General features: G+C 39.0%; 1 protein-coding gene across 1 annotated transcript in view; it reads left to right on the top strand.

The window, feature by feature from the left end:
* Window positions 1-4,602, top strand: part of LOC122218018 (microsomal triglyceride transfer protein) — a 41,140-nt gene extending 36,538 nt beyond the window's left edge. The window contains exons 16-17 of the mRNA XM_042935833.1: window positions 1,543-1,713; window positions 3,219-4,602. Coding sequence (XP_042791767.1) covers window positions 1,543-1,713; window positions 3,219-3,390 — 343 coding nt within the window. The 3' untranslated portion in view covers window positions 3,391-4,602. The remainder of the gene's footprint in view (window positions 1-1,542; window positions 1,714-3,218) is intronic.
* The last annotated feature ends 13,022 nt before the right edge of the window (window positions 4,603-17,624 follow it).

Genomic DNA, 17,624 nt, shown 5'->3' with positions numbered 1-17,624 from the left:
TATTTATATTTTTAAGTTTATTTATTTTGAGAGAGACAGAGACAGCACAAGTGGGGAGAGAGGCAGAGAGAGAGGGAGACAGAGAATCCCAAGCAGGCTCCACGCTGCCAACACAGAGCCCAGTGCAGGGCTTGAACTCATGAAACTGCAAGATCGTGGCATAAGCTGAAACCTAGAGTCGAACACTTAACCTACTGAGCCACCCCGGCGCCCCCCTTTTTGATATTTATGAATATGGTGGTGCAGAAGTGAGATAGGAGTGATAAAATTAAATTTTTGATTTATGTTAAACTGTGGCTAAAGGAATTGAGAAAAATCAAAAGGCAGCACATTTAATGTGAAAGGTGACCCACAGTGTTACTAAAAGGAACAGAAGAATGAGAAATAGAACGGGCCATCAGAGGGATCAGCAGTATAATTTAGGGCTTCCCAGTGAATTGGTCTTTCTCCTTTTTCTGAAGTATTTTCTAGATAGAAGTTTCCCCAAATTTGACTGAATTGAATTCTTTGCAGAAACAAATCAACAACAGCAACACCAAAAATTATCTGGATTTTTAAAAAGAACACAGTATCCCTAAGAATTTACCAGTATCCACATTGTAGCCAATCTATTTTCAATTTTTCATTTGTTCATTTAAAAAATATCTCTTAAGCCTCTGTTGAGTGTAAGATATTAGAAGGTATGATAAGGGATTCAGGGATTTAAATGATACCACCTCTGACCTACTTTTACACTGACAACAACAGCAGCAGGGACTTTAATTTGCACAGCAAACCTTGATAGTATCCTTCTATCAAAATAGCAGGAGCATAAACTCAGATTTAATTGTGGAGTAATTTCCACAATTTCATTTAAAGTCTACAATTAAATTAGAGTGATCCTAGAGGTAAGCCTTCTGCTTCTTCATCATCATCCAAGCCATGTTCCCCAGGCAACCCAATCTGCCTACTCAGTTCTTAAAGCGATTACTGGAGCACCCACCATATTTGTCCTTCCTAGGGCACGCCTGTACGTGCCCCACTCTAGGAATCGTTTTTTGTGACACAATATTTTTTTCAAATATCTTGGCAACCATAGATATAGAGACCCTTTGGAGACAGTAAACAAATGGAATTGAAATAGCTACACAGAAGCCCACAGAGAGATAGTTACCAAGAGCATTGTTACGAATGTCAACTGTCTTTGTGAGTTTAGACTGCTTTAAGCTAGCTCAGGTGTTTCTGACTTCCTGAGAGAATCACATTCCAAGCATGTTTTCACTCTGGCTCTTGGTATGCCCATAGCAAACAGTAGTACCTGATAGACACTTCATCCCCAGATCTAGAACTGAAGTCTGTGGGAGGGCTCAGGGGAAGGGCAGAACTTCACTGCCTAATCCCTGAAACTAGCCAGGCCCTGATTACCAGCAGAACTCTGACCACATTTAGGTCACACGTTAGTGAGTTCAGACCCTATGAAATTATAGCTGTTGGTCCAAATCAGTTAAATGTGATATTAATGGTGTTTGTTTGTTTGTTTGTTTGTTTTACCTAAATCTTTAGGGTGGCTCTGGCAATAACTGGCAGCATCACTGTAGACTCCTCTTTTGTGAAAACTGGCCTGGAGATCAGCACAGAAACAGAAACAGGCCTGGAATTTATCTCCACGGTGCAGTTTTCTCAGTACCCGTTCTTAGTTTGCATGCAGATGGACAAGGATGGAGCTCCACTTAGGTAAGAGGCAGCGCTCGTGGAATGTTCTCGGGCAGTCCCCATTTGGCCAGGAACTTAACAGCCAGTTTTGAGCATTTAGTTTCAGAAATTACAAGTAAATGATAAAAATACAGTGAAACATAAATTTCCTTTACATACGTAAGAGAATAATTGATAAAGCTTTAAAAAAAAAAAAGTCAGTTTCTAGGATACCAAGAAACTATAAGGACCAGTTCATTTGATTCTGGAGATAATATCGTATTCTAGTCCAGAAATAATTTATCAAGGTAACAAAAGGATTTGATTCACCATAAGAGTTGCCACGTAGTTTCAGCAAAAATAGTGGATGTGTATTTACTGTCAGTTAACTTCACAACTGTTTCCTGGACAGAAAGTGCAAAACACAACAGCTGGCAATCATTTACCATAGGTTAAGAGCCCAAATTAATTCATAATTTTTAGGGAATTGTACAATAGCAACTTGACCTTGTTTAAGTTTTGGCTCAAGCTTGAGAGTTTGGGATTTTGAATTAAAAAAAAAAAATGCTTTCAGTAGAATTCTTAGTGTCTCAAATACTAAATATATGATTGTTCATGTAAGTTTCCTAGCACCTCTTCTACCCTATAGCATCTCATTTATACTGTGCCCTTTGACTCTTCTAATGGTCATTTGTAACAGTACTGCCACATGGAAGTAGAATGCTTTGGGTCTGGTTAGCGCTGACTCCTCTGTTAGTTGTAGAGGTCACCCTGACACATGTTATTAACCATGAAGGCACTTTGTATATTTAAAACAGCAAGCCACATCTTCTATCATCTCCTTCAGTAAGCAGGCCAGAGTTGAGCACCTTCTTTATTTTACTGAAATTTCATGACCCATATAAGGAATACATAAATGATGTCAGTACAAAGATGAGTGGGTTGTATTTTTACAGATAAAAGATAGTAGATTATAATCAGAATATTAAGCTATTGTTAACCCACACTAACTTATTTTTAGAATAAATCTCCACCAATGAATTAAAAAAAAAAAAACAAACAACCTTCCTGTGGTTGAAATGCAGTGACCACCAACCCAGGCTCATGGCTAACTGGTTTGGTTCCACATTCCACTTGGCCCAGAGCTCAAGGAATGTTATGCCTGTCAGCATTCTCAGCCTAAATCCAGTTGGACTAGCTCCCAAGGTGGGGCTCCTGGAATGATGGGTGGGAGACATAGCAAGGTCTGCAGAGCTTAACGGCATCTCCAGAAAGCTGAGAAGAATTTGGACCTTCATTCTAGAAAAATGTGTGGCAGGGCTCCTATATTCCAGGAATCTACAGTTTGTCTATTGGTATAGAAAGACATGGGAAGAAAAAATCACCCCATTCATGGGAACGGAAACTGGTAGTCTTTGGCACTCCCATCCTTTCTCAAATTGCCTTGAAACAAAAGCTTCAAGTCTACACTCAATAATTTGCCTCTGAGGAGTGTGGGGTAACTTGAATATGTGTATAATTTTGTTATTGTTGCTGTCGTCATGCAGGCAATTTGAGACCAAGTATGAAAGACTGTCCACAGGCAGAGGTTACGTCTCTCGGAGAAGAAAAGAAAGCCTCATAGCAGGATCTGAATTCCCTCTCCACCAAGAGAACTCGGAGATGTGCAAGGTGGTGTTTGCTCCTGAGCCAGCAAGTACTTCTAGCGGTTGGTTCTGAAACCGATTGGTGATGTTTCACTTGAATCTGTCTTCCCAGAAGGGATACCATGTGACATGCCTGTGTACTTGCTCTCTGAGAGCACAGTGTTTACATGTTTACCTGTATTTAACATTTTTGTAAAAAGCTATGAAAAGCCTCCAATGATTAAATGTGGGCCTATTCGGTATGCTCCCTATAGTGTCATTCTGAGCCAACATTCGTGACACTTCCGGCAACATTCCCAGTTTTCTTGTCCCTCCATCAAATCCCGTTTGGTGCGGTGGGAAGAGGCTGTCCTGAGAAGAAACGATTGTTTATAAAACACATGACAAAGCACGCATATGCTCGGGAGAACCCAATTTTGTTTTAACAATTTTTAATCAGTGTGTATAAAAACCTTGACAGGACCTTAAGCATGGCTCGTTTCTACCAAATGTGTTGCCCAATCAGAAAACTAAAACAAAAACAAACAAAACACCAGACCTTTTTCTTTTTTTCTTTTTTGAGGGAAAGTGGGGGGGGAGGGGATATGACTTTCTAAAGACCTTTGTCACAGCTTCAAGAGTGAATATTTATCTCTTTTGTTGTTAGTTTTACTAAGTATTGAGGTAGAAGGCACACAGATTTAAAACATACATTATCTTTCTGCTGACCATAAAGTCAGACTGCTAGAAGAAAGCCATTTAGTTCTCTGACTTCTGCCCTGTAAAAATACTGGACTTAGCACATAAGAGTTGGAAATACTAATTTCAGAAACTCCATTTGATTTTACTTGTGCTGTCTCTTTGAGACTGTCATGTGGTACAGTGTCCTTTATAAGGGACATCTTAATCTAGTCATTATTTTATCTTTCATTCAACTGTTTTGTGGTGAAAGTTCTAGTCTGTTTGAATACAATCTGTACAAAAACCAGAATGGCCAAAAGACTTTAACACTGCTTTTAGAAACTGATGGATTTGGACTTCTAAAATATGAGATCAAGAAAATATTGTCTTTATCTGTACAAGTTGAAAGAGCCATGTTAAACATCTTTAAATATCTGTTAATAAAAACAGATATATGTGTTGATAGTGATAAACTCAAAACAGATAATGGTGCTCGTTTGCCCATTAAGCACACACACACACACACACACACACACACACACAATGGACATTTAGCTAGCCCATCACTGGTTGTAAATTTTAAATGACGTGTGATGAAATAAACATATGGAAATCCTATTGAACTGCTTTTGTCTTCCATTACTTTGGACACCATATTTCTCTGTTTCTGCCACTTTCTGAGCGCAGACACATATGCAACTAAGCCTCTGCCACTCTATAGAGCAGGCCAGATTCTCCAATAGGAGGTCAGAGCCCTTTGGAAAATGAGCCACTGAGAATAGCCACAGTCAGAACCTGTTGAAAACAAGCTCTAATTGCAGTTTTCATAAGGCTCAGGGCCAGCACTTTCATTGTTATGTTACTGAGAAGAGAAACAGGAATCAAAACCTGGAGGGGGGGGGCAGTGTATCACTGGTGGTGGCATTGGTCTTGGAAGGAGTACTCTGTAAAGATACTCATGCTACAGCAAAAGCAAATTGATCTAGAGCACTAAGTTAGAGAAAGATGTCACGGACATCTCAGGAAGGAACCTCAGCCATGTGATGCTTAATGAACTACAATTGCTTCTGTAAAATGTAAAATAATAATTTACTCAAGAGTGATGACTGTGGTATTCTGGACATTAGAGTTATAGGACTTCCCAACTGCTTGTTTGCCGGGCCAAGTCAAACGCTGCAGCCCATTTGGAGAATGGATAGTACTTAGCAACTCTAACTTGCTCCAAAGAAACAAGAAACCTGAAGCATAGAACAAACACTACCTCCTATCTGCATGAAAAGGTAGAAATTTAAGAGGGATGGAGTGATAGTCCACATTTTGGAATGATGTATTGGAGCCAGAAATGTAACCATAAGCCTCACTTGTAGTCTCTGACTTCACTGCTTCAAACACCAGTGTCCGTAGCTCTGTCCCCTGCAAAGATGTCTTCCTGGGAAGGTGCCATAGCTTCTTCCTGTATACCTTAGAGATTTAAGCTGACGGCTTTGCTTCCGTGAAGTGCAGCCATTCTTGTATCTCATTAGAGTATTGCCCTCGACAGGTTGCTCCCTGCCTCTCTGAACCTGACCATCGTGAAAAATAATTTTAAAGCTAACACTTCTTCAGTGCTTAGCAGGTTATGTAGCAGGTATTGTAAGCATTGTATATATGTTAAATTATTTGTCACAATAGCTATATTTAATAGGGAGCATTATTATTTCCCTATTACAGATCAGCACTGTCCAATAGAAACAGAATGTGGGTGGCTCAGTTGGTTGAGCATCCTACTCTTGCTTTCGGCTCAGGTCATGATCCCGGGATGGTGGGATCCAGTCCCGCGTCGAGCTCCACACTGAGTGTGGAACCTGCTTAAGATTCTCCCCCTCTTTATCTCTCTCCCCCTCTATCCCTCTCCTCCCACCTAAAATAAAATTTAAAAAAAGAAACATAATGTAAACCACATAAACAATTTTAAATTTCTAGTAGTGACTTAAAAAAAAATAAACGAGTGAAATGAATTTTAATAATATATTTTAACCCAATATATGCAAAGTATTATATCAACATGTAAGAAATATAAAAAATATTAATGGGATGTTTTGGGGGAGGAGGATTAGATCTTTGAAACGTGATATATAATTAGCATACACTGCACAGCACATCTCAGTTTGGATTAGCCACATTTCAAATGCTTAATAGGCGCATGTGGCTAGTTGTCACTGAATTGGAGAGTACAATTATAGATGGAGAAACTGGGACACAGAAGACATTTAACTTCTGCCACAGAAGACATTTTCTTGGCCAGAAGATGGTAAAACCAGGATTCAAATACAAGTGGTCTTTCCCAGAATCCGCTCTCTGAATTCACTATATTTTCCAGATCATTTTGGTTTTTAAAATTTGCTGCTTAAAGAAGACAGACAGCAGTTATGAAAATGACAAACATGGAACAGCAGCTACAAGGCTTTAAGCTGTATTACAAAGTTTTGAGTCTCAGTGCCCTTCTCTATGATTCTTGCGTCTTTTTCTCTGATATTACCAGAAGTTCTTGTCCACTCGTAGACCTCTATTTGTTTCTTTGCAAGTTTGCCTTTCTCCATGAAGAGTATTACAGTTTTAGCTCTAAATTTAGGTATTTGATCCATTTTGAGCTTATTTGTGTATATTGTGGGCAGTAGGGGGTCCAAATTTATCCCTTTGTATATGGATATCCAATTATCCCAGCAGCATTTGTTGGAAGATGATTCTTTCCCATTGAGTTGTTTTAGCACTCTTGCTTAAATTTGATTGACTATATATAATGGGTAATTTCTGGATTGTCAGTTTTATTCCATTAATCTACATACCTACCTTTCTGCCAGTACCACACTTGATTACTGTTGCTTTGTAGTATGCTATGAAATTGGGAAATGTGAGTTCATCTACTTTGTTCTTTTTCAACATTGTTTTGGCTATAGTGAGTTCCTTGCGTTTCCATATGGATTTTAGGATCAATTTGTCAATTTCTACAGAGCTAGCTAGGAATCTGATAGGGATTGTGTTGAACCTATGTATCAGTTTTAGGAATATTGTCATTTTAATGTTAAATCTCCTGATGCATAAACATGGGGCATCTTTCTACTTACTTCAATCTTTAATTTCTTTCAACAATGTTTCATAATTTTCAGGGTATAAGTTTTACACTTTTGTTAAATTTATTCCACATGTTTTATTATTTTTATGCTATTGTAAATGAAATTGTTTTCTTTCATTTTTGGATTGTTCATTGCAGGTGTACATAAATACAGTTGATTTTTGTACACTGATCATGAATCCTGCAACCTTGCTGAACTTACTAGTTCTTTTTTTAAAATTTTTTAATGTTTATTTAATTTTGAGAGAGAGAGAGAGTGAGAGAGAGAGAGCCCACGCAAGCAGGAGAGGGGCAGAGAGAGAGGGAGACACAGAATCCGAAGCAGGCTCCAGGCTCTGAGCTGTCAGCACAGAGCCCACACGGGGCTCGAACTCAGGAACCACAAGATCATGCATGACCTGAGCATGCATGAGTTGGACACTTAACTGACTGGGCCACCCAGGCACCGCTGAACTAACCCGTTCTAATATTTTTTGGTAGTTACTTAGGATTTTCTATGTAAAACATCATGCCATCTGTAAATAGAGATTGATTTACTTCTTCCTTTCCAATCTGAATTTCTTTAATTTCATTTTCTTGCCAGATCGTCCTGGCTAGAACCTCCAGGACAGTGCTGAATAGGAGTGGTGAGAGTGGTCATAGCCAAGATGACAGTGCTGGTGAAGATGATGTTGGGGAGTAATAGCAGTAACTCCCCTTCATGACCACAGAACATAAAAAGAAGGCTCAAATTAATTGGGAATGGCTCTAGTTCTAAGTAGTTATAGTTGAGAATTCATAAAGTCTTATTTGAAAGCTTAAACACCTAAATAATCCAAATGCCCTCCCTAATGAAATACAGGGATGGGGAAAGCAGAACGTGAAGTGTCTCTCCTGGCGTTAAGAATCTTAGAGATTTGGAAGCTTCACTTCTCTTTAATTGAAGCTTCACTGCTCTTCATCATTTTGGTGGTTAACTGAAAGGCAGTGGGGGTGGCAGAGAGGGAGACAGGGAGGCCTGGTTTGGAATTCTAATTCCACTGCCTACTGCTTGAATGACATTGGGTATGTGACTCAATTGTCATCTCTAATATGGGTATGATAATCTACGTTTCACTGGGTTATTTTAAGTTGAGACAGGACATGTTAAAGTACAGTGCCAAGTATACAGAGCATTTGATAAATGTTTTTTTTTTACTATCATTAATGTTGTTTTTTTTTTTTTTAATTTTTTTTTAAACGTTTATTTATTTTTGAGACAGAGAGAGACAGAGCATGAACGAGGGAGGGTCAGAGAGAGGGTGACACAGAATCGGAAACAGGCTCCAGGCTCTGAGCTGTCAGCACAGAGCCCCACGCGGGGCTCGAACCCACGGACCGTGAGATCGTGACCTGAGCCGAAGTCGGACGCTTAACCGACTGAGCCACCCAGGCGCCCCTCATTAATGTTGTTTTTAATATTAGAGCTGTAGTGAACAAGTTCTTATTTATCAACAATCAGCTTTGATCTTATTTAATAGCAAAGAAGTTGGTTTGTTCTACCTTGCAACTAGTTGGAGAGCACAGTGGTTCTCTGTCAGGGCTTAGTGCAATGTGGCTTGGGTAGCTAAACCTCTTGTATGCAGCATCTGGGAAGTGGGAAGCAGGGCAGTATAGCAGTGAAGGCGATTTGGAGTAAGATACTCCAGCACATCTGAAATCTCACCTTGTCCACACACTTCTGCTTTATAAACCTCCAAGCTTCTCAGTTTCCTCATCTGTAAAATGAGCAGCCCCTCATAGGTCATTGTGAGGTTGAAATAAGGTAATGGGCCAGTGCCTGGCACATAGCATGCACTAAGTATTTGCTAATATTAACTTTTAATATGTGGTCCTATAGAACTCCTGAATTAAGCAACATTTTATATTCTGACTCATGGAGTGAATCTGTTTTCTGCATTTTCACTCGTGGGCATCATGGATTTTAGGAAGATCACCAGGTTTGCTTATTTGCTTATCGTGAAAACACTAGTTTCACATTATAAAAATCATTTGCATATTTTGTAACAACATGACTTTCACCCATTTCTCCACATTCCAGATTTCATTGATCCTTTCTTTACCAAATTGGTTTGCTTTTGGTCTCTGGGACTGTGATAATTACCAAGAGGAAAGAGTAAGTATTTTCATGAGGAAGCAAGGAATGAACCTAAAATCTAGACATAAAATAAGCGAGTTCCAGTAGAGTTTTGGGGTACAATAGTAAGGGGACTCCACATCATAAGTGAAATGGATAGCATTTTGAGAGGGAAGAAAACACCAGAAGAAGACTGCATCCCACCTCAGTTCTCATCCTTCTTCAGGACTGGAACAGAATGTCCTGCGTCTAATCTTCAACCAATTCTTACTCACCATCCCCCTCATTGTCAGATTCTCTTTCTTTGTCAGGGACCCTGTAGAAAGAGGGTCACTGTGTGAAACAGATGGCACATCCAAACTGGGTAAGTTCAGAAGAGCTCAGTCAATGTCATAAAGATATGAGCAGGTTAGAGGGAAGCCAACAAGAGATGGTGCATCCCGAGGCTCACAACCACAGGAAGCCTGAAAGGTCAAGGGAGAGAGTACTCATTGGAATCTAGAGAACATAAACTATGTGGAGCTATGAGGTTGAATTAAAGAGCACAAGCAGCCCTCTCCACATCTTCTGGAGGGAGCCAGGGAAACAAACACCATACCTTGTTTTCTTTTCTCCCTCCAATCTCCTGTCTGTGGTACCCACTGGCTGATACCAACCAGAATCCAGAGGCAAGAATGCCTATTGATCCAGACTATCTATAAAGGTGGGAAGGGTAGATAGAGGTTTGGAAGGGAAAATGGAAAGCCCAAGCTTATATGAGTCTTTCCAATTTATCAACTGATTTAATCAGTCATCTTATACAACATGGTGTGTCTATTAGGAATAAGAAACGTACTAGGTTAAAAAAAATTAAAATAAAATAGATTCCTTCACCTCAAGAAAAAGCAGTGAAATGAGGTAAATCATACAGCTAAAAATAATTTTAGCACAATGGTATAAATGTTGTAAAAAAAATGGGCTCAAAATCCTAAGAGAGCATAAAAGAAAGAAAGATAAAGAAAACATCAAGGAGGTAAAATTCGAGCTAGTTCACCTGACTTCTTTACCTCTATCCCAGCTGCTGTCAACCAAAATTGGCCTCTTCCTTTGGCCTTGTATCAGATTCCTTTACAATCCATGATAACTACAACCCCAAAGTGAAGTATGTTCTGTGTACCTTCAGCTTGAGTGCACAGATAAACAATTCTCACTTTCAGAGAACTTACTATACAATTGCATTTTCTACTTTATGAGAGTATAGAAGAATATAAAAATTTAGATCAATAAAAAGCCCATCATTGGTGGTACATTAGTTCACCATTTACCTACCATCATGGGATTACAGTTAATCTAGAATGAATTTGTAATCATTTGCTACCCTCCTATTAATAAAAGCTTAATTTATTCACAGTTGACTTGGAACATCACATAAACCTGTAAGCTATTTTTATCCTTCTATTTTTACTAGAAAGATTCCTGCCATAATCTTCTAGGATTACATGTAAAAGTTTGTTCTCTGTTGACCATGTGTTTGTCTTCTTTGGAAAAATGTCTACTCAGGTCCTCTGTCCATTTTTAAATTGGATAATTTGGGGTTCTTTTAGTGTTGAGTTGTGTAAGCTCTTTATATATTTTGGATATTAACTCCTTAGTGGATATGTCATTTCCAAATATCTTCTCCCATTCAGTAGGTTACCTTGTCATTTTGTTGACGGTTTCCTTCACTGCTCAAATGAAAAGATGCTTAACAACCCTAATCATCAGGGAAATACAAGTCAAATCCACAATGAGATATCACTTTACACCTGTCAGAATGGCTTGAATAAAAAAGACAAGACATAACAAGTGTTGGTGAGGATGTGGAGAAAAAAGAACCCTGTGCACTGTTGGTGAGAATGCAAATTGGCACAGCCACTGGGGAAAACAGTATGGAAGTTCCTCAAAAAATTAAAAATAGAATTACCATATGATCCAGTAATTCCACTACTGAGAATCTCCCCAAAGAAAATGAAAACACTAATGTGAAAAGATACACGCACCTCTATGTTTATTGTGGCATTAGTTACAATAGCCAAGCTATGGAAGTAACCCAAGTATCCATGGATAGATGAATGGATAAAGGAGATGTGGTATATACATACAATGGACTATTACTGAGGCATAAAAAAGAATGAGATCTTGCCATTTGCAACCACATGGATGGACCTAGAGAGTATAATGCTAAACAAAATAAGTCAGAGAAAGACAAATACCATGTGATTTCACTCATATGTGGAATTTAAGAAACCAAATAAATGAACAAATAAAGAAAAAAAGAGACAAACGAAAAAAAAGACTTTAAATACAGAGAACAAACTGGTGGTTACCAGAGGGGTGGTGAGTGTGGAGGATGGATGAAATTGGCAAAGGGGATTAGGAGTTCACTTATCATAATGAGCATTGAGTAATGTGTAGAATTGTTAAATCAATATATTGTACACCTGAAGCTAATATGACACTGTATGTTATCTATACTGCAATAAAAAATCTTGGACATATTCTCTCCAGAATAGGTTTTAGGTTTAAATACCTGATTCCTGGCAGTAACTCTTTGGCATTGGCCATAGCAACTTCTTTCTAGATATGTCTCCTGAGGCAAGGGAAACAAAAACAAAAATCTCAATATCTTTTGAGAAATACTCAAAAGATAAAGCTTCTGCACAGCGAAGGAAACAATCAACAAAACTAAAAGGCAACCTATGGAATGGGAGAAGATATTTTCAAATGACACATCTGATAAAGGGTTAGTATCCAAAATATATTTTAAAAAACTAATAAAACTCAATACCCAAAAAATGAATAATCCAATGAAAAATAGGCAAAAGACATGAATGGACATTTTTCCAAAGAAGACACACAGATGGACAACAGACACATCAAAAGATGCTCAACATCACTTATTATCATGGATATGCAAATCAAAACTACAATGATATATATATATATCTCCTTATATATATATCCCTATATATATATCCCTATGTATATATATATCCCTACATATATGTATATATATGTATATGTATATATATGTATATATATATATATAGGGATATATATATATATATATATATATATATATATATATCACCTCACACCTGTCAGAATGGCTAAAATCAACAACACAAGAAATAACAGGTGTTGGTGAGGAGGTGTAGTAGGGGGAACCCTCTTGCACTGTTAGTGGGAATGCAGACTGGTACAGCCACTCTGGAAAAGAGTGTGGAGTTTTCTCAAAAAGTTAGAAATAGAACTACCCTATGATCCAGCAATCACACTACTACTTATTTACCCAAAGAACACAAAAATATTAATTCAAAGGGATAGATGCACCCTGATGCTTATAGCAGTATTATCTACAATAACCAAATTATGGAAACAGCCCAAGTGTCTATCGATTGATGAATGGATAAAGAAGTGGTATGTATCTATATAATGGAATATTACTCAGCCATAAAAAAGAATAAAATCTTGCCATTTGCAATGACATGTATGGAGCTAGAGAGTATTATGCTAAGCAAAATAAGTCAGAAAGGAAAATATCATATGATTTCAGTCATATGGAATTTAAGAAAGAAAACAAATGAAAGGGGGGAAAGAGAAAGAGAGAGAACCAAACCAAGAAACAGATTCTTAACTATAAAGAACGAAATGATGATTACCAGAAAGGAATGGAGGTGGGGGGAAGGAGTTAAATAAGTGATGAGGATTAAGGAGTGCACTTGTACTACACTCGCACTTGTGATGAGCACCAGGTGTTGTATAAAAGTGTTGAATTACTGTATTGTACACCTGAAATTAACAGTACACTGTATGTTAACCACCGGGAATTTAAATAAAAACTTAAAAAAAATCACCTGATTCCTTTTGTTACCGAAAGTGAGTCACTTCCATTCTGTTTTAGGTTTCCGATCCTCACTTTTTAAAAATGTTTTTATTTAATTTTCACAGAGAGAGAGAGAGAGAGAGAGAGCAGGGGAAGGGCAGAGAGAGAGAGGGAGACACAGAATGTGAAGCAGGCTCCAGGCTCTGAGCTGTCAGCACAGAGCCTGACGTGGGGCTCCAACTCATGAACCATGAGATCATGACCTGAGCCAAAGTTGGACACTCAACTGACTGAGCCACCCAGGCGCCCCTCCCCACTGTTTTTTGTTTTTAAATATGTCTTCCACTCAGTTTTCCTGAAGATAAACCATGTAACCACAGTCATGGAGTAAGATGTGTGAGATGAATCTTTCAAATTATTGAGCTATAAAGAGATGCTTAGCAGTGATGTTCTAAAGTATTTCTCAGGAAAGAAGACATTAGCTCTTTAATGAAATCCTAGAGGGCCATGCTGAATACAAAGCATTTATTGGGAGTAGACAATTTCTAAAAATTAACCAATTTACACCTAACCAAAGTCTCCCTTTCTCCCTTTATTACTTATCAAACATTTTAGGTTAGGTGCACTTGTTAGGTGTCATACACGGTTCTAGGCACTTCACAGGTATCCAATTATTTCATTCTTATACCAACCCTATAAGGTAGGAACTATTATTATATACCCTTGGTATATGGAGCACGGAGAGATACAGCGACTTGTCCAAGATCTTCACAGATGGTGAAGAGCAGAGCCAGGATTTAGCCTAGGGAAGCCTCCTTCTAGATCAAGCGTGTACCTACTGTACTCTGCTACCTAACCAGGGTCCAGTCTGAGTCCCTAAGCCTGGAAATCCATTCACTCTCCACACTTAGGTTCAACATTTCACTGGGGCCTCATAGGCACTGCTCTTCTTGAACAACACACTTCCTTTTCCTGCAGCATGCACGCCCTGAGCACATCAACATTCAACTGTTTCAGTTCCTCTGCTCTCATCTGTCCCCCTGCTTTCTGCCCAAAGGGATCTTAGCAAGCCCAGCTCCCATCACATTTCCTGGGCATGGCAGCTTCCAGCTGCCAAGACACCTGCTTCCCAGGTATGCTTATTACACTTCGCACTTACTTGGGAATTAATCGTACCAGCTTGGGGACTGCCTTTCTGCATTGTGTCGTGTTATTAACAAATTACTTTCGTTATGTAAATATCTTATTTTCCCAAATAGGGTAAGAACTTCTCAAGCTCAGGACTACGTACACTGTCCTTAGAATCCTCCATGCAGTGCATGATGTTCAGTAACTACTGAGCTGTTCCCTATGGATGCCACTGCACTTGTACCTTTCAGGATGGCCAAAGAGCTATTTGAAGCAGACAGATTTCAGTCAGATCCTCTGAAACAAATCATTTTACTCCCCTTTAATGACCCAGTATTCTTACACTCCCCTCAAAATAAAATAAAATAAAAATGCAAAAAAAAGACTAAATTAATTTTGCCAAAAAGTAAAGAAAGCAATATTTCTTAAGCACTATCTGTTTTAAATGCTCACAAAGACCCTGATGCAGACATCTGTTATCTCTGTTAGAAAAAAAAATCATTGAGAAAAATGAGGATCCGAAAAGCAGTATTTACTGGGGGCTAGTATGCTAACATGATGGTTCAAGAGCAGGGTTCTCTACTCAGGGACAGCAACCTTCTTGCTTCCTTCCAAGGGGTCAGCCTGTGGTCATCAGTCAACTGTGGTTCAGAGCAGTGGTTCCCAAAACTGTGTGTATGAGAGTCATCTGGAGGGCTTCTTAAAACACAGATGCTGTCTGCCACCAACCCTCCCCCCCCCTCCACTCCCATTGCAGATTCAACTATTGGCCTGAGGTAGGCCGAGGATTTGCATTGAAAACAGATAATGTTTCCTAGGTGGCATTTCCTAGTTGAAGCCCCTGCTGTTGGTATGGGGACTGCACTTTTAGATTCTTGCTCCTAGAGAAGGAGGAAGACACTTCATATCATAGTAAGACCATTGATCTCTCCTAACATTTGTAAATTGGGGTGGGGGGGTAGGAGCTGGGAGGGAGGGTGAGAAAGTAAGTCTGTGGTTTCAGCAAATCATTAGGAGCCTCTCACCCTTCCGTCTTTAGGATAATTAAAAAAAATTTTTTTTAACGTTTATTTATTATTGAGAGACAGAGCATTAGCATGGGAGGGGCAGAGAGAGAGGGAAACAGAATCTGAAGCAGGCTCCAGGCTCTGAGCTGTCAGCACAGAGACCGATGCAGGGCTGAAACTCACAAACTGTGAGATCATGACCTGAGCCAAAATTGGGCGCTTAACCAACTGAGCCACCCAGGCGCCCCTAGGATAATTTTATTTATTTATTTATTTATTTACTTATTTATTTATTTATTATTTATTAATTTAACATTTATTTATTTATGAGAGAGAGAGAGAGAGATTGCGAGCAGGGGAGGGGCAGAGAGGGAGACACAGAATCCGAAGCAGGCTCCAGGCTCTGAGCTGTCAGCACAGAGCCTGACTCAGGGCTCCAACTCACAAACCTGTGAGATCATGACCTGAGCTGAAGTCAGACACTTAACCGACTGAGCCACCCAGGCGCCCCTAGAATAATTTTAAACAAGTACTCAAATATGAAGTTTGTAGATGGTGAGTTTGCATGTTAGGGGGTGGGTGTGCAGAACTGGGATAAAGGAGGTAGGGAGACATCTCAAAATCCCATGTGTCTCAAGTTTTAAGAATGTTCATGTCCTTTTCATTCAGTAATTCCACTTAGAGGCCTTTTCTCAAGGAAATAATCAGAGATGCTTGAAAAGATTTGTGTTCAAAGATGTTCACTGAAGTATCATTTTCACAGCCCAAAGCTATAAAAACCAAGTACTTAAAATATGAGATTGATTAAACAAATTATAATGCCATCTGAGGAAATAAGATACAGCTGTTAAAAATTATTCCTCTAAGGATATGGGAAGATAAGGAGGTTGGTTTCGAGGTGCCTGGGTGGCTCAGTCAGTCAAGCAACTGACTGTTGATTTCGGCTCAGGTCATGATCTCATGGTTCATGAATTTGAGCCCTGCATTGGAGTCTGCACTGATGGTGTGGAGCCTCCTTGGGATTCTCTGTCTCCCTCTCTCTCCCTTTCTCCCACTCATGCTCTCTCTCTCTCACTCTCTCTCTCTCAAAAATAAACATTTTTTTAAAAAGGAGGTAGGTTTATAATTTTATGAAGCAAAAAAATAGACTATAAAAAAGCATATAAAGTATCAAATATACTTACAAGTATTTATTCCTAGAAAGCAGTTTATGTAGTGGGTACCTCTGGGTGATGACAAATTTTCTCAACTCTTCAGTTTCTAGAATATCCTAACATTCTCTCAATTTCCTTCAAAGAACATGCATTATTATGCTAAGTAGAACATGTCCAAATAAACAGCTTGAGTATTTTTAAGCAACTTCTACAGCAGTGAATTTGAATTTTTCAGAAGCAGAAGTGCTGTAATGGAGAGGCGTAGCATAGTAGTTAATATTTCTTGAATGCTAACCTCAGGCTAGAGGTAATATAGAGTATCTCTGTATAATTCTCACTTTATAATAATAGGTACAACATAATGTTATTTCACAATATTGTATTTCTAGTGTGTGTCCATACACATATGTATATAATAAAACCTGTTCTTATTCTGTATCCAGTGTACTGAAGTACATTAGCATTCAGAGAAGATTACAGTTGATGACAATCTGTTGATGAAGGTTGTAACTTCAAGGGGCAAAAGAAATCGTAGTTTTGGCTCTGTCTTTGACTGTCTTTTCACACCACTTCTGTGGGATAAACTTCCTGTCAAAGGGCTCTGGGTGTGTTGCTTCTCCTCGTATAAACCCTTTTTAGTACCGGTCTACAATTGCCCTTCAGTAGCTCCCTGCTCCCTGCACAACTACATAGCTCTTCATTTTTGTTCTCTTGCTGCTGCTCTGGTTTTCCTGGTTCTCTTCTCACTTCCCCCTCTGTTCCCCGCCTGCCCCATGCTGGGTCGTTGGCTTGGATATCTTCTTTGTGGCTCTTAGCCAGGTTCCTCTTTCATTCTCCATGCCTTTGACAAGGCTTAGACCAGATAGCTTCACCAGCATATCAGGCATTCTCACCATATTTAAGGGCTTCCTGAAATCTGAACCTCTTCATGAATTAGAGCACCTGGCATATAGTAGGCATTCATTCATTCCCAAAGGATATTGAGTCCCTCCACACTGGAAACTCAACAGAGATTTCTGCTCTGTGAGACTCCAACATATACCCAACACACACACACAAAGCGTGCCCACTAAACCTTGTACAGGTTGCTGTCATTCTAAATATTTTCTAGAATAATTCTAGAATCTAGAATTTTCTAGAATCTGAGCCTACACTAACCTGAAAACTGACTTTAGAATTCCTTTTTTTTAAAAAAAAAAATACCTGTTTAAAAACACACCTTAATCAGCATACTGGCTTTAAAACATGTCCCCAAATTATTTGATACTCTTCCTGTTGAGAGATGGGATCTGTGTTCTAGCCTATTG

The sequence above is a fragment of the Panthera leo genome, chromosome B1, assembly GCF_018350215.1.
Source record: "Panthera leo isolate Ple1 chromosome B1, P.leo_Ple1_pat1.1, whole genome shotgun sequence".
Taxonomy (NCBI): Eukaryota; Metazoa; Chordata; class Mammalia; order Carnivora; family Felidae; genus Panthera; species Panthera leo.
The sequence above is the reverse complement of the archived record's forward strand: the minus strand, read 5'-3'. Positions and strand labels throughout refer to the sequence as shown.